The sequence below is a fragment of the Poecilia mexicana genome, unplaced genomic scaffold (assembly GCF_051168715.1).
Source record: "Poecilia mexicana isolate PSO_F unplaced genomic scaffold, ASM5116871v1 scaffold_9, whole genome shotgun sequence".
NCBI lineage: Eukaryota > Metazoa > Chordata > Actinopteri > Cyprinodontiformes > Poeciliidae > Poecilia > Poecilia mexicana.
Window position 1 is genome coordinate 13,438,147 of NW_028263378.1, and position 23,273 is coordinate 13,461,419.

At 37.4% G+C, this 23,273-nt stretch overlaps 1 protein-coding gene across 1 annotated transcript in view; it reads right to left on the minus strand.

Moving 5' to 3' along the window:
• The window catches only part of grid2 (glutamate receptor, ionotropic, delta 2), a 128,599-nt gene that overhangs the window by 16,722 nt on the left and 88,604 nt on the right, over positions 1 to 23,273 (minus strand). The window contains exons 6-8 of the mRNA XM_088008452.1: positions 22,640 to 22,741; positions 14,498 to 14,695; positions 11,300 to 11,612 (exon numbers count right to left, since the gene is read on the minus strand). Of these exons, the coding sequence (XP_087864578.1) occupies positions 11,300 to 11,612; positions 14,498 to 14,695; positions 22,640 to 22,741 (613 nt within the window). The remainder of the gene's footprint in view (positions 1 to 11,299; positions 11,613 to 14,497; positions 14,696 to 22,639; positions 22,742 to 23,273) is intronic.

The following is a 23,273-nucleotide window of genomic DNA, read 5'->3' on the forward strand; positions in this document are numbered from 1 at the left end:
TGTGATGTTGACAAAAGCTTCAATTACACGATGCTATGATGTAACTAAGGACACGATTCTTGGCGTAATCCTTATAACGCCTCGCTAAATATATGCCAAGATTACATAAATTAAGGTAGGTCTTTAGGCAAGTCTTTCCACGTTGGTTGTAACAAGGTCACTTCATGTTCTACGGCTTTCTCAGTACAGGCTAAACAGACTCTCAAATCACTAGGTGGCTCTCGCTGTACCAGTGTTTCTCACCATTCTTGATGCAAGCTTAAAAGATTTCTGAATTACTAAATAGCTCCTGCCGCACCATAATCTGTGCCGTATCTTCTATCTTGTTAACATTATTGCAAAGTTCACTCCACAAAACAGAGCAAAGCTGAGGTTCACAAGTAATTACAACCCTGTTTTTCGTTTTCCTCTAAGACATCTTAAATTGATGTTCACAGAACTCCAAGCAAGATTACACACACTGCAAAAGGGATGCTTGTGATGATCATGTTTATACATCCTGCCACCTTCCGGGTCCAAGCTCTTATCTTTTTCTTGTTGGTAGTAAGTTACTGCAGCTCCTGGGGCTTGTCTAAAAGCTGTTCAAACTTGCAGACGAACCTCACATTGTGTGATAAAAATCTCAAGCATGAAAGAAAACAGCAGGGGTGGTCCCACTGGAGGTGAGGAAGTATCTGTAACAGACCGACACTAACAAGAATATGTAACAGGCAAAAACATGGGATCTTTGCAAATAAGCTGATAATATCAGTTTGAACATGTGCTAGTCTTACACCTTCTAACAAACAAATGAGATGCTTTAGGATCAAAGGAAAACTCTAATTCCCTAATTCGGTTAAGTGTTTAGACTTACTTAGTTGACATAAATACAGTATTAGATGGCTAGTTGATAATGCTGTGGTCTTCACTACTTCATTTGGGACCAAAACAAAAAGATTGAACTTCACCATTGCTGGATGATCAGATTTTGAGATTTTATTATGGTGGAAGGAGCATTTACACAGGATAGCAAGTTGGTTTGCTGAATTTGATCTAAGGCTTTTATTTCACAAGGTACCAATAAAATAAACTGTCACTAAGTCAAAATGTGAACAGTGTTTTCAGTGATTTACAAAGAATACACACCACTCTTAAAATGTCAAGTTGTCAAAAAAAAAAAAAAAAAGACTTTAATCAATCACTTCAAAATTTCTTCCAAGTATAATGCGACAGTCTGTAGAAACCAATTTGTAAAATAACACACTCCTTTGAACTGATACTTTGCTGAAGCACCTCTTGTTTTAGGTTTAATGATCTTTACCATCCACTTCAAGAGCTTAAAGCTGATTGTGAAGAAGCTGAGATTAGAGTCAGTGCCTTTAGGTCTAAGGCCTTGGTAGTTCAGGGGTTTCTATCTACATCAAGAGGACTTCCAGTGTATTGCATTATTCACAAGTCATGCAAGGATGGAGCAGGAGAGGTATAGAGCAATTATGACCTTGTCTGTGGTACACAAAGCCCAAGCTCTAAACTTAGTAATCCAAAGTGTTGTGCAACAATATGTCTGGTTTGACTATGAATAACATAATATTAATCAGTGCCGACACCAAATAGTAATACTGTTGGTAATTTAAACAAATTTAGCAGGTTGTACCTGAATACCAGGAATTACTAACCAAACAGAACTAAATGCTATGCTGTTATTGTTTCATGATTACCTGCCTGGCAAGGTGTGATGCTATAGAGTAACAGATACCGTAAATCAGCAAGCCCTACACACAAATACCTTCTCTGCAAAATACAGTCATTTATTATCAAAGTACTTCAACTTCCAGTTTAAATGATAGACAAAAAAAACATAAAAAGAAAACTACAAGGAAATAATTGTAAACAGGAACAAAAAGATTAAAACTGAAACCAATACGACTATTCAGTGATATTGCAGTTAGCTGTGCATAAGTGGTTCTTTTCAGAACCACTTTTTGTTTGGGGGTGTTGGTAATGCAATCAAATTAGCTCTGAAAGCTGATGAAGAACAGCTGCTAGGTATTAAAATAACCAGTTCACAATGAGAGACAGGAAACTGAACACTATTTCAATAAAACTGTGTTTCAAAAACCATTTACTAAATTACAAATTAACGACATTTTGGACAATTGATTCTTTACGTAGGTTTAAGTAGCTATCACCGTGTCTGATGAAACGGAGTGATGGACAACCAAGGTGGAAGCTTGCTATTTACAGCACAAACCAAGAGAGAGTGAATTAAACACAGAAGTGATGGCTTCCATCTTAAAATTATCAGAGCTTTTGGCTTTAACAATAAAAGCTTGGAAAATGGGAGCAGTCATGAAAAAAAAATCTGGGTATTCAGAGTTTCACCAGTCTCTGGTTGTTGTTTTCTAAATGTAGTTAAGTTCTTGTTTTGTCCCATGGCTGAGTTCAACAAATGAGTTGAGGATGGATTCTGTGTTTTCAAGAGTTTTCTGGGTATGTCACACTTGAAGAAGGCATTTCTAGAAAAGTTGTGGAGTTCATGTAAATCTCTTCTGGCCTAGGAGCAGCTTGGGAATGTAGTAGATGTGGATGGATATATTAGTGTGATTGAATCAGAGGCAGTAGATTGCTTTGCTGGTGTAGAAGGCTTGCTTTAATATAAAAGTGTTAATTTCTTGAATAGTGCTTCATTACATTTTAAAGTGTGTTTTAAATGCAATCAAAAACTTGAACTTTCAAGTTTAAAAAAAAAAAAAAATCCAGCGCAGCAGCTTCATGCATAAAGAGTAGCGATAGCTCCAATAATGAAATATTTATTTCCGGTTAGTCTATGTGCAAGTTTGACACCACGATATTTTAATGTATGAAGCTCAGCTTAAAACACTGATACAATATGAGGTTGCATTGTCACTGCCAGCATGGTTACTTAGCACAGAAAAAAGGTGGTTTTACCTGGTTTCACAGTTTGTAACTGGAACGTGGGTAAGAGCTCTGTCTTGCAAGCCAAATGAAGCACAGTATTCCTTCTGTTGGATATACATGCATTTAGTTATCGAGAACAATTTATTTTTAATGGATCTCACACTAGCTCAGTTGTGAATTACAAAATATTGCATCCACGCCTTTTTCAAAATTTTTACATGAAAAAACTTCTAAAGGCCTAAAGATTGCATGCTGTAGTTTACGTGGGAAGAATTTCATCAGTATTAAATATTTTATAATGGGACTTCCAGCTAAGAAATTAGATGATGCAGAAAGTTTTAGTTCCTAGAGTGTAGACGGCCTATAACAGGATCCATGTAAAGTTTTTGTACTCCTGCGTTTGATGAAGGCCAGGAGGAGCCCCTTTCAAAGTTCCTTACAGGATGTAGCTGTGACAACAGGACCACAGTGAGGGAGCAAAAGAATGAAGGAGGGAGAAGAGGCAGCTGTGAGACAAGCAGAAAGGGAACAAAAGAGCATAGACTGGAAGAGAGGGCATGAGAGAGACATGCGTTTAATGCCACTGGTGAGAGATGGTCTCTTTCACAGCAGCACATTCCTGTGGTCAAGGAGGGGCTAAAGATGAATAGAGGTAGGAAAGATAAAAAAAAAAATGGATGGCTAAAGTCAGAAGGTATGGATGTCCTAAAGTTAGGTCCACTTTAGGATCTCAAAACAGTCATTAGAGAAAAATATGTGAATCCAAGGAACCATGAAAGAGGAAAAGATGAGTCCAGGAAAATGATGATAGTATTGGCTTCCCAGCAGTGCATCACAGCAGAGACATGGATAATGATGGAGGGAAGGACACATCCAGGAAGCTAGACTGGGAACAGGGAGTGGGGAATGAGCATAGCAGTCACACTGAGAAAACCCAGCAGGAGGCGGAGAGATTTGGAGAATGTGGAAGACTGAATTTTGGGGGGGCTATACATGCATATAGGCATGTATACACACACACAAGTGTTCCTCTCCACAGAGTTTTAGCTCTGGAAAAGTATCTCTCTCCTACAAAGCTTTCTTCTCACTCGTACCAACAGATAGATGCACAGTGGGGGACAGCAGGAAATAAAGGAGATGTGGAAAGGAATAGACAGAAAAACAGGTTTTGAGCACCAGATGGAAAGATGAAAGCTACGTTTATGGCCTATGGCCTTGACTCCATGTGTTCGTTTGTGTGTCCGGGCAATTTCTTTCACAGGATGAGAAGAAGCAATGCATGCAGCATGAGCATGAATGTGAGTTTATGGATCTATTCCCCGCAAAGTTCTAATTGAAAGAAAGCAACACTCATGCTGGGACTTCGTCTGCATGTATGTAAATAAAAACGCATACATCCAGGCACCATGTTCATTCCCCCACAAAAAAAACAGTCTGTTTCTCCACACTGACGTTTTCCTCCCCCACTGGGTTGGACTTTAATTAAGGGGGGAAAGCAGAAAGTGGGAGATTTGTAAAAAGATAGTTATTGAAGACGGCTAAAAACTTGCAATTGCAGTTGGCGAAATGCTGAGGAGATATGAGAGACTAAAAGAGAAACGTGTAGTGACGCAGTTAGGAGAGGGAGAACGGATGGTAGATGAAATATCTATTTCACATTACATACATTTGTGTAAGACAGTATTCCTCTCCTGATTTTGTTTGCTGTCAGTTAAAGGCGTGCTCTGCAGGATGCACACAAATAAGAAATAGTACTATATTTTAATATTTATTTCGGTTAATTGTAAAAATAATGGCTTATAGCAAATAAAAACCCCAAAATCAGTTTATTGAAAATTTTATGTTGTATTACATTAGACAAAAAATTACTTTAATGCAGAAGGTACAGCTTACTGAAAATGATGTCCATGTACCGTACAGCATTTCCACTCAATACTTGGTTGAGCCACCTTTGGCATGGTATGCTGCATCAATGGAGCGCGGCAAGGGGGTGATCACTTTGTAAGTCTGTTGAGGTGTTAAGGAAGTGGAGGCTGCTTTAATAACAAGCTCACCTGCATTGTCGGTCTTGCTGTCACCTCCCTATAGATAACATTTTATTGATTCTCCGTGCAGTTTTGTCAGCTGAATGTGCTGGCCAACCGAGCATAGTGATGCTACGGTCATGAAAGCAGGGGTTGGTACTTTCAGCAGTCTGATCAGGAGCCATGTTCTGCTTGAAAATGAACTCAGCATCTCTGTAATGCATGTCAGCAGGGAAGCATGTGCTCTAATTTTTTTTTTTTTTTTTTGACAAATACCTGTAGTGACTTTGGACACAATCTATTGTGTATGCCCAAAATACATTGGGCACACACCAGTAAATGATATATCTCCCCAAATCTCCATCTCTCCTTCCAGTAGGGAACTCGATTTTTAAATGAAATCCTCTGCTTTGCGCAGGCAAGGTGCTTCTGACATTGTCTGGGATTCAGGAAGTAAACATGGGATGTTGAATGTGGCATCCTGTAATGTCTGTGTCGTCCAGAGTCCTTGTGAATTTTGCTCAAGTGTTATAATAAGCTTTGATTTACAATCTGCTGACAGCAGCAAATATCCTTGTGAGTTCTGCATTTTATTCTACCATATTTTTACTTTCCACTCAACCTTCGCTAATGCTACTTCAGCAATGTGACACATCGGTGCGCTGGACAACTTTCAGGATCCGAATCCAAATCTGTGGAGGATATTACATGGTTATATGTTAACATTTCTGTGTTATAAATAATTGTTTATGTCCCTGAAACTGAATCTTAAGTTTCAGCTGTAAGCCATAATCATCGCAATTAACAGAAATAATTGCCTGAAATGTATCATTCCATATGTAATTATGTTCTTACATATTATAGAGATGCACCTGTTATTTTTCCCTGATATTTTCTTGGTGTTGCAGGTTTTTGAGAGTGGAAGAGGTGCAGTGCATAAGTTCCTATTTTTTTTATTTTGTTCTGTAATATACTCACCCGTCTAGTTCCCCAGATTGCATTACTCTTGCTTTTAATTAGCTCACCTGCATCCCCTCTAATCACCGTTCCAAGCAGAATTAGTAATGCCATTAATGAATTCATGTCTTCTTTTTTTCCCAGATGATAGTCAATTGCCTTGCATCAGACTTTGTTCACTCTCCAATATTAATATAACTTAAAAGCTGTGTAGAGCACAACAGTCTTCAGCAATACATCTTTAAAAATGCATCAATTTGATCAGTTATGTTGTTTTTTTATTATTATTTTTGAAAATAGTCCCTTCTGCATGATTTTCAATTACTAAGAAGTGTGAGTGGAGTAGGACTTCCTGATCAACACTTAAACATTGCTCTTCTTGTCCAAACTTCAGCGTGAGCCGCTGAGACCTCCTTTATGACCCAGCACTCAAAACTGCTGCTGGCTGGATTATTCTTCCATCTTCCTGAAGCCTCACAAGTCCCCTGCTTCCTGCTCCCCTGCTTGTTTGACTGCCTGTGGTGGCTCATTTTAGATCGAAAGCCTGGTGCACAAGACTACAAATGAGTGCACATCCCTATCCCTGCAGGCCACACGCTGTCCGGGCCCCCTGCATATGGGCTGGTCGATGGCATACACTCTGCTAATGTTGCCTGCTTGGCTGTCCTAATATTGTCACTTGGTAATCATTCATTCCAGCCCTGACTCTTTTACCTTCTGGCCCTGAAAAATATTGGAATTCCCTCCCTTTGGCTTAGCAAAAGTCAAAGAGCAGCCCAATTTAGAATAAAATATTCTCCTTGGGAACATTTCATATCCTCTATCACACATCTTCATGTGTCCACTGACGACTCTCTAACTTAAAGTTGGATCGATTTGTCGATCTGTGAATGTCTCACTAAACAACTGAATAATTATCCTATTTAATTTACTGTTTAGCTCACCTGATTGCTGCACTGTTTCATTACTATTCACCTTGCATTTGGTTCTCTTCAAAATGCCTGTGTTGAATTTATTTACCAAAGGGAAATCAACCAAAAAAATAAAATCAGGTTTTGAAGATCACACAAGTTATCTAGGAGGACTGATAGATTATCTCTCCCATCTGCATTATGTCGGTTGGTATTCAGAAAAGCATCTGAGCAGCAGAATTGTATTTTCTTATAGCTTAATAATATTGTGTACCTTCAGACCTCAGAGTTCACCATCTGAGTGCAGTTTATTGCTCTTGAAAGTTTCAGAGAAGTTTTTTTTTTAATGGTGGCTGATATGGTGTCTGACCTTGCTCTGCCTGAGAGCGTTGTATATCCAACTTTTACAACCTTTATGTGATAGTTGGCACTGTATGAATTTATGGTCTCGCTCCTGTTCTGACTCTTTTTCAAAGATGAGAGGTACCACAGCCAATACTAATGATGAGCCACATTTATAAGCCTGTTGTCAATGCAGGTGAGGTTTTTCTAAGTGCCTACCACTGATTTTTTTTTTTTTTTTTTTGTCATGGGCTATTTTCTTCCTGTATATTTTGTTTTGCTAATAAATCCTAAGATCTACTGGTCTATGGTGCCTGATAATATTATTCATATCCTTGAAATCTTTCCACATGTCACATAACCACAAGCTTTAATTTGTTTTATGCAGTTTTATTTTGGTGAGCTAGACCAACACAAAATCAGTCAAAGGATCTTTGCAGTTCTCATAGATTTACAGTGGGCCTCTTGAATGTCAGTGTAGGGGGGATAGAGATAGATAGCCATATATTTTCAATAATAAATCAACGTTTTTTGAGATGTTCAAAGCTTGAGATATTGATTGACCTATTTGATGTGACACTTGGTCTTCATAATGCTGTTTGTTCCCTAAGGTTCCCTAAGTTTCCCAGACCTTCGGTGTTTTAAATGGAGATTAAATTACACAGCTGGACTCTCTCTAACAGTGTGCGACTTCTAGGAGCAACTATTGGCATTGGATTTCATTTAAGATATGAGAGGAAATGTGCCAAGTACATAGTGTATGCAGAATATTTTTTTACTTTTGCAAAGCACTGCAGGCTACCAATGTAGCAGTCCCATTATTAGAACAGCCATAAGATTTTGAAATACGCAGCCTCTTCCTCTCCCTCGGTTTTCTTCCTCTATCTTCAGTTTCCCTCACTCTCATTGAGACCAATTAGACATACTTTATGGCATGCAGATTTTTTTTTTTGTTTTTCTCACAACATCCTCTGCACGCACATGCCAGACCGAGAGGCCTGTGGGACACGTTGTAAACAAACAGTCACTTGGCTGGTGCCCTGGTGATTCAGATGAACATGAAGGAAGAATAGAATTTGTGAAAGGAAGAACATGAAGAGAAAAGGCAGCAAGAGGAATGAGTGGAGCCTGGAAGAGAAGGAGTAGGGACAAGGAGATGCATAAAAAGGATGTAATGGAGGAAATTCTAACTATAACGGAGAGAAACGGATGGGAGGAAAAGAAATGTGCAAGGAGGAAGTGAAAAGAAAGCTGTGAAAAGAGAAGGCTGGACAAAGATAGGGGTAATCCCTCTGGACCTCCCTCTTTTGCCTCTCAGCCCTTCTCCCTCTGACAATGAAAGTGACAGTGCCAAAAGCAAAATTCTGGTGTCATGTTTGACTATTCGCTTTTATTACTTATCTCCAGCTCCCTATTGCTGTGGATGTCTTTGCATCTGAATCAATTTTCCCTCAAGCTAATATTTTAGGGTTAAGCACAAAAATCTGAGACATTCGAGAGAGAACTACAGATGTGTATGCAGATATGGGTGTGTATATATAGTGTGTGCTTGTGTGCGTGTGTGTGTGTATATGTGCAGAGAGAGGGATTGGGGTGGAGGTTAAGAGCAACAGCTGTGTCTGAAGGGCCCTCATTTGTACTTTAACTGGATTTGTGACATCTCACTCTAATTTATTTTTGAAACATTTATAGGTTTTAAACCGGACAATGAAAAGGTGCATCACTTCCAACAGCCAAAGTAAACATCTTGGTTTACACTGTCCAATGTGGTCAAAATTGTCCCAGAATGAAAGTAGAGACGGTCAATTCATTTAGCAGTAGAGCAGGAGATCAAGGATGTGAAAATGGAAAGGGTTTGTACAAGATTCTGGACATAAGCATATAAACCTAAGGAAACATTTCCCACATTCTACTCAATTATTAATTTGTCAATTATTAACATGATCGTTTAAATTGTAATAAATATATAAAATAATCCCTATTTGTTAAAGTATTTATTTAAGCATATAAAAAAAGCACTGTTAAAACGTCCAAGCCAAGTGACCACAGTTGAAAACCCACCAAGACACCTAGACTGAAAAGCCCTGATCAGAGACACTTGATCCTTGGTAACTCTGGAGGAGCGGACGAGAGCCACAGCTCAGTGCAAATTGGTAGATGATTTTGACAGTAGTCTGACAATTTATACATCTTGGCTTCCCGGCAGACCTGTCACAAGAAAGTCTATTTTGAAAGAAAGCTACAGATAGTCCTGGTTAAAGTAAGGCATGTAGTAGAGACACAGCAAAAACTGCTTTTGCTCTTACACTTATTGTGATACTCTGCTTAGACAAGACCATCACTGAACTATGTGAAAAGTATTGGCACAAAAAACCCCCATCACTGAACACCATATCAACCCTGGTGTGGGATTACTTTCATCAATAGGGACAGGGAAACTGGTCAGAGTTGAAGTGAAGATGGATTGAGCCAATCCTGGAACAAAACTTCTAACATGTTGCTAACAACTTAAACGCCCCCTGGGAGACCTGTTCCCACTTTGTTGTGGTCAGTCACAGTTGCAACGTATCAAAATGTGAAAATGCGATGTGAATGTGGTTACTTTATTGACTTTTTTTGTACAAAATGGATTAAAACTGTTGCAAGATAATGATGAAATAGTGCAAAAATAACAAGGCAGTTTCACTTATTAACCCGTAGGAGTCGATTAGGAGCATGTTTCAGTTTCAAAACATTATTACTGAAACTGAAACATGCTAATAATATGCTAGCTCTAGCCTAAAAAAAGCTACAAAGAATGTAATTATAGACTTAGGATAGGATAAACTCACATCTTGGAATTTCTGCTAAAATACAATCTAGCTGTCTGTGTGACAACAATACATAAACTCACTCTTGAAGAATTAGATCCCCTTTCTTCCACTCTGTTTTCAGACTAATGATACCACGACTAAAATGTTAATTACAGCTAAAAAGAGAGATGATTGTGGAGATGAAGTAGCAATTAGCATGTATCATAGTCACCATCATTACCGCCATTAGCTGCCGTAGAAATATGGAAAATTATTTACCAAATAGTGAAATGCTCATCATTTGCTTATTCAGAGCACGAAATGTTTCAGTGGCAGTGCCAGAAACAAAAAAGCGTTCCTCCCTAAATTTGCATAATTGATGTCACTTAAAAAATTAACTATTGCCAGGCTTTGAGCAGGATATAAAAAAAAAGCAAATACTGAGCTCACTGGAAAGTAGGACTTATTCAGTCAGAAAGACGGGAATAAGCATGTGAACTTACTGAGAGCCTATCATCAGCACAGAGATACTGACACTTTATTAAACACAAGTATCAACCATAACACATTTACATGTTCTTTCCACTTGAATGCTCTGAAATGTTCCCTCTTTTTTTCTTCCCCTCCGTTACATGGCTGATGACATTTAAAACCTTCCTAAATTGCCTGTTCCATACCTGAGCAGAGCCTGAGAGATTCTGCTCATATTCCCAAGATGAGGCTATTACCGTCCTCTCAATCCATGGCTGAACAAAATGCCCCCTCCATTTTGTCCTAATCTGACTAATGTACTAAAACGTAAAGGTCAATTCACATCCACACCACCCTGAGGAGGTATTTTTCAGTCTTGCTATATCTATATATACACACACACACGCACGCACGCGCGCGCACGCACGCACGCACGCACACACACACACGCACACACACACACACACAAACACACGCACACAATCACACACACACAATCACATTCAATAAATTAGAATATGTGTTTGATGAGGCTAATTTGTCAGATTAAAAGTATATTTTGAAAATTGACAACCTTGAATCAGGTATTTAACATACCTTTCATCAAAGCTGAATGTTTGAATATTTAGCTTTATATATATATATATATATATATATATATATATATATATATATATATATATATATATATATTTGCTCTGATGTAATGTTTTGATGACATGTTTTCAGTACTGTAAGAAGAAAATGATCATAACATAAAGGCTTTCAAACATTCATCTGTGTAAGTAATACATATATAATGTGCTTAATAATATCCTCATTATTAAGCAATTTCAGACTGAAAGCCAGTATAGTGAAGATAACATTCAATTGCTGAGCCAGTTGCATTCGTTGTCTTGCTTACCTTGTTGTACAAAGGACCCATACACAAACCACATGGAATTGTACAGTGTGGTTGAAGACACTGATCCCATGGGCAGCCGCGGTGGGTTGAGCCAGTTGAGCAAGTACACCAGGATGCCAATGAGGAGCACAGTGCCTGCAATGCACGCCCACAGCGACAGGTCGAAGGGTGCCAGGCAGGCAAACATGTCCACTGTGCGCTCGGCCTTGCGCAGCAGAACGCCCACGGAATAATCCATGTAGCGTGTGGTGAAGTCTACAACACTCTCCCGCTCAGGCGTGATGGTCAGAGCGGAGAGTCCAACATCAGCTCGCTGCGAGAGGCAGAGAAAGAAGAGGAGTGAGAGGTTTGTTCAGGACTATTATACCAAAAGACTAAGCATTGATTTGAGGAGCGACCCTTTGCTCATTTTTTTTTTAAATCATAATTTTAATTACCTTGTCAGATTTTACAGCTTTCTCAGTTTTAGGCTGTTTATTAATAATTCCTATTAATAAATAATCAGCAACACAAACGTTTCTACTTCGACACCTTCACATACGTCATCAGAGTACACAACTAATGTTTTCCACAGTGTTGCTGAGTGTAACGGTTAGAAAAAAAAATCAAAACAAAGACTTTTTCTTTCAGAATAACTTTTTACCAATACACATCGTTTGATATCCGACATATGGGTTTATGATTCATGTGTCATTAGGTTTGTTGGCTTTTTTAACCCAAATGTTGTATTTTTGCTGTTGAAATGTAAGTTACATTGCTTTAATCAAGCATTACATTGGATTGTGTTAATATGTAAATAAAGGTATATATAAATTAATTTAAGATAACATTGGTTCTTACCTGCTAGTCAGAGGTTAGTTCTAGCTACTGCATGCTCAACATCCACACTTTGACCAAAGAATTTAAAGCAAATATAGAAGCAAAAATGAACATTGTCTATTTTGTTGAATTTAAACTCATCTAAATTCAGTGTTTCATTAATACATAGTTTTAGACATTACAAGGATGTTTTTGCATCATTCATTCTGGCTTACAATGGGGAGCAGTTAGTTGCACAAATGCCCTGGAGCTAGATGGCCCTCAGTCAATAATGAATGTGAAGATGAATAAAAAAATAATTTTAAAAAAGTATAATGAAAAAAACTACTGGCAATAAGTAAAGCATAACGGGGAATATTAACAGTGAATACACTTAAGATGTAGCCTTACCAAAGCACCTCAAAATGAGTTTTTTATTAGATGTTTGGTGTGTTATCACTAATCATTTATTGAGTTGGACTAGATGGAGGAGATGAGCAGAAGCAGAGGAAATCAAAAGAGTGGACCCTGAAAACCTGCAGAAGTGTCAGCACAGGAAGGGCCTCAACAGACAATTTAGCAAATAAATGTGGTGTATGTCATTTACTCCTTGCTGTCGAGAATAAAATTTCAAGTTAACCGAAAATCAATGGCTTTAAAAGTTAAAAAACATATAAGCTAGGCTAGGCTAGGACTCCAACATCTGCTCAGCTACACGTGTTTTATTTTTATTAGCTTACTCTCTTTTTATTCTGTGTAACTGGGATAAATTCCATTTTGAAATAGATATGTTTGTTGATTAAAGTGCTTCTGTCCCCAGAGCTTTAAAACAACTGAAGATATCTGCGTAAGGAAGTAAAATGCAGCTGTGAGGTTCTGCTTGTTTTAAAAATCCACAAATAAAATCTGATCATGACAAAGAAAATTATTACCTAAAACAACAACGTCATTTAGTCGCTTGAAGCAACTCATCTTTAGATCGCAGACTAATTTTGTAAAACTATATTGTGAAACATTATTTTTAAGAGCCACTGCAGTCTAACATCCTGTCCCCACAGCCTTTTCCTTTCACACGCAAAAACTTAATAGAAACAAAAACATTTATCTACCTCATGCTAATTTCATACTTCAGTAGTTGAGGAAGAAGACAAAACGCTTAAGTTTGCAAAATGTGTCCTTTCTACTGCATAAACAGAACATCTGAAGAAACCCTGCAGGACGCCTGTTGGTAGAAACAGCACAACAGCATCCATACAAACTGTGTGCTTGTTTGAGTAAGCATGAAATCCCATGCAGATGCATGTGGTCAGTGCACATACAAACTTACAGAAAGAACTGTGGGTAATAATTATCTAATATAATTAGGTTTTGAAGAGATAAACAGTGCTGCTGACTGATGGGGAAAACAAAATTACGTGCACGTTGAGTTTATTTACATCTTGCGCTTGCATGCATGCACATAAATATGGATTGTGCTCAAAGGCTTTCTCTATAATTTTCTGAGGTGCAGTGAAGAAGGGCATGACGAATTTTTAGCACCGACAAGCATTCAAGGTTAAGAGAACGAGAACTTAGTTTCGACAATTGCTTAAACCTGAAACACAGTAAAAGGAATATATTAATGTAGAGTAAGGCCAAATTTATGTCGATCCATTGACAATGTCAGTCCTGCACAGCAACTTAACAAAAGTCTGCAAGAGTGGATGAGAACATAATGGGAAAATCAAACCCTTCATGCATTTTTTTTTTATTACTCTGTGTCAATAAAACATGTTTTTGCTTATTTTTGACAATGTGCAAATGCTCCAAGTATGGTTTGTTTCATCCAAGGTAATAGTGTTTAGTTTCAACAATTAAAACAGAAGTACAGAATTGAACTTAACTTTTTATGTTTCTCAGATCATCTTGGATGTAGTTAATTTAGAACATTTTTGTATTATTAAGACTGATTTCAATCATGATTCATGGATATTAGAGTAATCTATGGATTGTGGGTTTGATTTTGCTCTTTTCTTTTTTGTCACGTTTTTATTTTCTTAGCTCTCCTGAATTATGTTCTATTGATGTGTTTTCATTTTCAATGTTTTGCTGCATGTTTTTTCAGCTGGTTTTACTTAATGCACTTCCCAAACCTCATGTCTGGGAAGAGCATCTATCCGCCTGCCTGTCTATTCTGTTCCACACAATGACTTGATCACATAAATTCTCAATAGCATAAGATGTCCCATTACTGAAGGGATATCAGTGTGTTTGCTGTACATCTGAAAACTATACGTGCTATTGATAAGTATATAAGTGTGAAGAAGCTCACTTGTGAAGAAGTGTGATGAAGCATGATTGATTTAATCATTAAAATTCTTATTATTATTATTGTTTTTTTAGTTATGATTTTCACCTCACCTTAAAAACCAGTTCCCCCATGAGTCCATTCCATTGGCCGTCGGACTGCAAGCTTCCATATTTGTGGTCTGGAGCCACATAGATCTCGTACTTAAAGCCCAGGTAGTTGGACAGCGCATCCAAGACGTCAATTGAAAAGCCTTGGTACTTCTTTGGTTTCCCAAGCACATTCTCTGACACCATCACAAATGGCTCCTCCTGGAAGGCAACAATCAATCAATTACTAAAAAAGTAAATCAAGGACTTCGTAAGCACACTAATAATTTCAGTGGTAAATTACACATTACTCAAATCTATTCACTCTGAAAGCCTTTTGAAAGAAATTGTGTAAGAAAATATTGAAGTCTTCAAAGGAAGAAATCAAGAAAATAAAATATTTTAGTGGTTACATTAGACGGACAAGACGCAATATGTGAGTAAACTTAGACCATGAGTTCTTTCTTTACATATTATATTTAGATTCTGTCCAGTGGATTGAGTTTTTCCACCACTCTTCTTTTTCTTTAATAAATCTCTATTGATGAGTGAAATGTTGAATGCCTGTACAGTGTGTCCTGAGATTTATGAGAGCCTGTGTGTTATTGACTGAGTATCTACTGCACACATTCTCACACACACATTTACACATAGGCACAAGATATCCCAGATATTCGCTCTGTGGTTTCTAATCCTCGCGAGCTGTGGCAGTTCAATAAGCTATTAGGCAGTGAGTGGACATGCATGCCAAAGCTCTTTCTCGCCAAAAGTATCCATCTATCAATGTAGGAACACCCCTCAACACACACAAGTGTGGCCCCCAAGTAACCTCAAAGGTGCCATAGAATGCTGCCTTTGGTTTCAAAGCAAAAAATGTTGCCACCATTAAAATACTTAATAATTCTAAATAATATCTTAGGCAATTAAGTAAATTAAAATGAATACCCACAGGAAAGTCTTCACAGGTTATCAAACAAAAAGGGGTTTATTTGTGATTGTTTCGCAATTCATAATTAGATATTTTTGCAAATTAATATTTATTTATTTATTTATTTTTTAAATCGACGTTGGTTAGCTATGTACAGTCATTCCAACTGAACACTCCTCTAATAATCTCTACAACATGCATTACAATCCAAAAGTTTGGAAGAAAAAATCACTAAAAAGATCAAAGTTGTAATGGCATACTTTCCAACGAACTACACATTGTCACTGTAAAGTCACTTATCAGAAATCATCTTTACTATAATTATTGGGTTTTGGGTTTTCTTGCTCAGCCAGACTTCAATTTAATAGAGAATCAGTGGAAGGAGTTCAAGATTAGGATGATGGCAAAGAGGCATTCCAGGATCAGGGACTCGGTGCTCCCAGCCAAAGATTAATCATCGAAATAGCAGAGGAAACACAAGAAAAAAATGGTCAAAAATGATGATAAGGGTTTGGGTCTTGCACTTATTATTAGGAAATACGTGATTCGTGTTTAATAGATTTTTTTTTTTTTAGTGGTGAGACCTGATTAAAAAATTTTTATCAAGTTAATTGCAGGGTTAATTGTATTTTCATCAACACCACATACTGACAAAATAAGCAGCATTTTCAATTCAAAAAGCCTTTTTGCTATTAAATTATTAAATAAGCAGACGAATGAGTTCAACATTTGTCAGTTTTAATCTGCCATCAGATTGGTGCAAAGTGCTATCGCCCATTAAGTGTTCAAGTGTTTCAGGAAGCTCTGATCATACTTGTAGCTTCTTTGAAAAAAAAATACTTGTTTTGAAACACATTTTGCATTGAGATGGCATTTTAGGCTTGAAAAGCCTTGGTAATAAGATGACTCCTTTTTGCATAACTTGCACACCACAATAGTCTTTTCCCCATCGTCTCATCAGATTTAAATAATAATCCCAAATGGGCCCAAAAAAAACCCCAGCTTTGTCATGCATTACTGTTTGTGTGTGTTTCTTGTGCATCAGATTTAAAGGTGTTACAAAAACACAACACAAAGATTACAGTTCTAGACTACTGTGTGTAAAAAAAAACACACACAAACGGGATTAACTGCATTTTAAAAAATGTTCACATCAAAATCTGTGCAATTCAGAAATCAAAATTAACATGTTAAAGTTCCAGTCCTTTTTTTTTGTGTTATAAAATCTCAGTAGAACAGATTGTGTTGTCATTATTTGATAATCCTTTAACGGTGTTTAATTGTCCTTTGAGAGATTCCAATCTCATTTGCTATCAGAAACTTCTTGGTTGAATGAAAAGTAATTTTAAATTTAAATTTGCCTGAGATATAATTAATTTTGGGCTAAATTGCATACGACATGTAAACTGATTCATCTTTATCCTTTAACTCTTAAGTTGTGGCTCCTGCAAATCCTATCCACCATGAAACTAAATCTTTCTCTTCTTTCATAGCATTTATTCAGACATGGTCTAGTAATTTCAGTGTAGCCAAAGGTAAATTGAGAAAAGTAGTAAAAATCAATTAAAACAATCCTTTTAATCATTTAGAAAATATATCCCAAAATTCATAATAGTCATACTGGTTTAAAAGGAAGGCATTATGGTACAAAACCTTGACGTTGCATCCAAGCACGGACCCTTCAGTTAGAGGCAGCTGTTAGAGGGTTGCCTCTCACAGTAAGTTAGAGGCAACCCTTGGATGAAATAAAACAATGTAAATAAAACCAAACTGCATATTGAAGACAAAATGTTCTAGCACTGTTTGAAACTGTTCTTTCACTGGTTTTTCTTAGTAACATTGAAGGTTGCCAAGACAGACTTGTATTCAGGTGTGCCGTAACAATAGTTGACAGCCCCCCCCCACCTCTCTGTGGCTTATTGACAACAAAATGGACTTTTTCCAACATCTGAAAGGATGAATGCACCTGCAGCACCTTCTGTGTTTTTTTTTTTTTTTTTTTGTTAGCTTTTCAAGTCTAGGATTGTGAAAACAATTAATTTCTCTGCAACTATCAGGCAAAACTACTTTTCAAAAAGACACAAACTCTATAAGCAGTATTTATGCTACTTTAATATTTGACACATATTGTTACATTGCAAACACACATTTTTGAGTGACTGCATAGCTTGCAGTCAGTTGCAATGATTTTTTTTAGGGAAATTATGCTTAATTGGGCTGAAAAAAAGGAGTCAGGATGGAGTTTTTTGAGTTCTTATTTCATTTGAAGACAAAAGTTCAAAATCATCTCTTTCCATCGCAAAGATGAACGTCTGTGTGTTTGTTTATAACATAATATTCTAATAAAATAGATTGTGATTGTAATGGTAAAAAAAAAATGTCAGGGCTATAAATAGCTTTGCTTTATAGATCACTTAATTATTTGTGCTTTTTAGCACAAATTTCCTGCATAACTTCCTGTTGCATTGTGTGTATGGAAGAGGGATTAAAATGACAGAGTGGAGACTCTGTCATCGCTTTAATGACAGATGATATGAGATGGTTGGATAGATGGTCTACGTATTTCAGAAGCTGCTGATCTGCTGGGCTCTACTCATACGTTTGAGATCAGAAACTGCTCATCTACTCATGCACAGCCATCGCTTTAATTTACAGAAGATGATCAGAAAAAAATGAAAATGTTCAGTGAGTGGCCGGTGTGTGAATAAGGATGCCTTGTTGATGCAAGAGGTCAGAGGAAGACGAGGAGACTGGCTTGAGATGACAGAAAGGCAACAGCTGCTCAATTAACCGAACAGAGGGACGCAGAATATCACCTCTGAACGGACAACATATCAAACTGCTAAGCAGATGGGCTACAGCAGCAGAAGACAACACGGGATGCCACCCCGTCAGCTAGATAGCAAAGAACTGAAGCATAAAGATTGGACGGTAACAGATAGCAAAATCTGTTGCCTGATCTGATGAACGTTGATTTCAACTGCACTATTTAGATGATAGTCAGAAATTAGGTAAAAACAACCATGAGGCATTGTTCCATCTGTGCCAATGGTTTAGGCACAGATGGGAGATCTTTGTCTAAACTGTGGTAGTGTGAAGAATATGTTCTTGGCACAGAAAGTTCCACCTTAATATAGTTTACACAACACACCATGCCAGACTATTATCGTTGACTGTGCCCATCCCTTTAGGACCACACTGCACTCATCTCTTGATGTTTACATCCAACAGGATACCGCACCATGGGCCTGATCTACTAAAGGTTTGATTGTAAAAAAAACAGATGGAAACTTCACATCACACCTGATCTACAAACAACATAGATCAGGTTTGCAAACAAGATTGTGTAGGCAAATAAGGAGAGTCGCAGGTGCAATAAATTTAGACATTTGATTTAGTAATTTGATGCCCTGAAACTGGCCTCTGTTTCCATTTTAACGATGATTCAGAGCGTTTTACTGAGAAGTAGTTTGTATGATGAGCTCAGCAGACGCCCAGTTCCACCAGCTTTGCTAACCGTTGCTGCCGCTAGTCTGGTGAAGTTGTGTGGGGGAGGTGCGGAGGAGGAGTGCTCTGTTGGGCAGTAGCTTGGTCGAGGACTACAGCTCTAAGGAAGAGATTTGGGTAAATAGACGGTGTTTTGTCAGAGCAAGCGCTAAGGCACCCCTGCACACCTATCACAGGAGATTCAACGTGAATGAAAGAATCAAAGCAACACTGCATGTGTTTTTGATGACAGAATAACATTATAGCATGATTTAAAGCTAAAGTCAATTTTACATAAGACCCAACTTTTATTGTTTTCCACAACAATGCTGGTGACACTAATTTGTAACACTAATGTGCGCTTTATGTTACCACTTGTGACTTTATTAAACAGTATTCCGTAATTTTTTTCTACCACATTTGCTTTTCTCTTCCTGATATGGTGCCCATCTCAAATTTCCGTCCACACTCATCACTTTCCTCTGCACTAATTTCTTTGGCACAGCAACATTCTGTCTCCTCTTGAATGGGTGTACCACATGTTGTCTCATTGCTGCCTCTGTGCTTCTAGAGGAAAGGACCAGGGGAAAGAACTCCAATTTCCCACAAAAACAAAGTAATGACATTTCAAAAGCCCACGGAGGGGATGCTGGGACTGACAGAGTCATGGTGATTTCACAAAACGGTGAACAATTTCAAAACACTGTGGCTTTGTCTGTCAAACTGATTTTAAAGTATATTTTTGAAAAAAAAAAAAAACTCTCTGGCAGTCTCTGCATAAGATTGTATTTTATATTGTTAGAGAAAATGAAATTTCCTTCTGTCATTCTTTCCAAGAGATGAAAAATGTGATTCTAAAAACAAAGGCCTGTGTAGTAACTCTAATGCAAAGTCTTCAGGGTTCTATATTGCTCAATATGTGGGACTTTAATCTTTAGCATCTCAGCAAGAGATGAAAAGCTTTCAGAAACTGGACATAAACACAGTCCTTTCGTGCACTTTTGCATAAGATACTTTGTAAAGATTTCAGAGAGTCAGTTTCTGATTGAAAACATCCATTGAATGAAGCAATATCTGGTACAATGATTTGTCTTTTCATAGATGTACATAAAACCAAGACACATAATTATAGGGTTTGTACTGTCTTGTAGTGGTTTTTGTTCCAAAAGTACAGAAGTTTCAAAACTGACTTTTTGAAAATAAATAATAAATAATAACAAAATATGTTGCTCCCTTACTAGTTCTAGAATGGTAAGCTATTTCAAATAAAAGTCTAAAGTGGCTGAAAAAGATTTTATTTAACGCGTATAAACGAAATAACTAATGAGACAAATGCACATATGCATTAAAGTGATGCTTAGAAAAAAAAGAGATTGTGTTCTATCTTTTGTTCTGACATCTCAAACCAGCTAATTTACTACATGAATGCAACCATTTTATTAATTATTGAACATTATGTTGGTAGTGTTTTAGGTTGTAGGCAAAATAACAAGAAAACTTGATTTCACACAAAGAAATGAATGCATCTAATATTTTGTAGCATGCATGATCAAATGCAGAAATTCTCATTAAAAACAATGAAACAGTAATTTGGTTTAGTATCCAACATATTTGCATTTAACATTGCTGCAAACTGTTTTCATCACTCCATTGTCTTTTTTTTCTGATCAAACTTGTGCCACACAAATCATTCAATGTGAGAGAGGCTTGTAAAAGCAGAAAGTTGTTGGCCAGCCTCACATCGTCTTCATTAACCGATAACTTAAAAGAGCTACTTCCTTTAATACTTGGAAAAAATAAGGCTAAGAGTAACAGACTAGCATTCTGAGAGCCAGACTTGACTTTGATTAGAGCTAAGACCATGAGATTTCATGCCATGAGATCTTGTTACACCAGTAGTAGCTTTGGTTGTTGCATTCCACATTGTCTCCTGAGCTTTCAGTAAAATCTCAGGTTAGTTCAGAGAAAACATTCCATAAGACTTACTTCACCATAGCTGAAGAGAAGAAACCATAAAATATTACAGCAGCAAAATGAGAAAACCACTATTTATTTGAGGTCTCAAGCTAAATTAAAAAACAATTAGAGAAAAAAAAAGCAATTATTTAAACGCTAATAATGATTCCCAACAAGATGTGGCCTGATAAATTAACTCATGTTCCTTTTTGAAACACAGTTATAGCAAGGTTCCTTTGAGTTCGCAGTTGTGGTATATTTCGGTCACATGTGTAAATGGGGTCATTCAACTGAGGGTTGAGAAAGACCCCGCAAATTATTACTGCGACACAGCCTTTCCTGTTAAATACTGATTTATTAATACAGGCTATAATCAATAGCACTGATTTAAAGTCAACGGCTCTAATAGGTCTATGATCTACTTAGTGATTAACTGCTCAATAACTATTCAACACTGTGTGATGATGGAAAGACTGAATCTGTTGTTGTAAGAGTCTGTCTGTGTGTGCGTGTGTGTGTGTGTGCGTCTGTGTGTGCGTGTGTGTGTGTCTGGAGGCGTGTGTGCATATAAATACAAGCTCCCAACAGTTTTCATCTGTGTTTCAGCACAATAAACAAATATTGATGGTCCAACTAAGAAATGCTTGTGCCCCACAGTATTGTTAGAGAAAAAGCAAATTCAGGGGCAAAACCGAAAGAAATAGGTTTCATAAACCCTATAGGAAAACTATTACAGACACATACACACACACACTGACGCATACACACACGGAAGATCAGAACGCACAGCCTCCAACCATTCACAGATGAAAAGAGCTCAGTACATCCAAGCAGTACCCAGGACATTTCACATGGTTTCTGTCTCTCTCACACACACACACATAATGTCTTTCTATCTACACAGAGACTTTGCATTGACTTCCATTCATTTTTCATTAATTTCCATATCCAAACCCTGACTCTAAGCTCTAAACCCTAAACCTAACCTAAACTCAATTCACACCATATTCCTAAACTTGTTATTATTATTATTATTACACAAAAACTCACACACACTTACTCAACCTGAGCATCAAAACATAAAACATGAAGGCTGGACCAGAAGTGCAGTACAGAATTTAAATGAGCACAGTCTACTTTTTTGTTGTCACTTTATACTATCACCCTACTTAAGAGACAATACTCAAAAAGCACAGTCCGTATCTTTTCTCCCTTTAAAGATTATGAAGATCAAAGACTTCAAAATAAACCAAAAGGGAAAAAAGGAGTAGCAAAGATGTCTAGAATTTATTTCCCCCTCTGTTTCCGAATTAAATGACAGGATATGAAAAATTCACAACAGAAAAACTGTAAAGCACTCATAGGATGTAATCAAATCGATCCTACAGGTGAAACAGAATAGGTAATAAACAGGACGCCCACTATCATCAGGACTCCAATGGTCTCAGTCAATTTGCTGTTAAATAGCCAAATGGAGTACAATGACAAGTATTAGTATTAATACTGTGTTTTCTCACTATATCCGTATTTCCCCTATGTCCTCGTTTCATTTTCCTTTTCCTATATAAGGACTTAAGATATCTCTTGCTGGATCTCTGCAGACACAGTGTTGGTGGATGGAGAGAGACAGACAGCAAACTAAAAATTGAATGTTTGACATGAAAATAGGGTTAAAACAGGCTATTTTCACACCTATTAACTGGTGAAACCGATCTTCTGTATGTGCGCATGTGTAGATTTGAGTGTTGGGGAGTCCAAAATAAAATAAGACATAGATGCGTTGGTTATTGACTCACCAGAACAGTGACAACTCGTAGCACGACTCCCCTCATGTTGTTTTCCAATTTCCTGTCAGTCAAAGTGCCATTCAGCCCATGAACCGGGTCCCATGTGGCGAGCTGCAAAGTACACCCAAAAAGAGGCACATTAAATCTGAAATGCCAAAAACATGATGACATTTTAGTTTTGATTTACATGGGCAAGTTTTCCACAGTCAAAGCATGTAGTACAGTAGGTTGACTTAAATTTCTCAACATGTAGAGGGGTATATTTTGGACACTTAATATATTGAATTTAAACACATTTGACTTATACGCTGCACCCAAATGACACCGATAACACTCATATTTCAACTCAACCAAAATAATCCCAATTAATGGTGGCAGTTAGTTATTAAATATGAAACAGTATGCATGATGGTGCTCAAACCTGTAGAGATCTTGAAATGTCTTTATAGCTCTGTGGTTTCAGTAAATAGTGCCTACAGCTTTACAATCCTTTACGCACTGATTTGCAATGACATTGGGTGTACACAGTTGATGAGTTGTGCTTTTGTCATGGTTTGTGAGTGAGTATATCCTAAGGGTTATGCAGGAGTGAACGCAATCCGGTAACCAAAACGAGGGTTTGGGGCCCATCTACAAAAAGAAA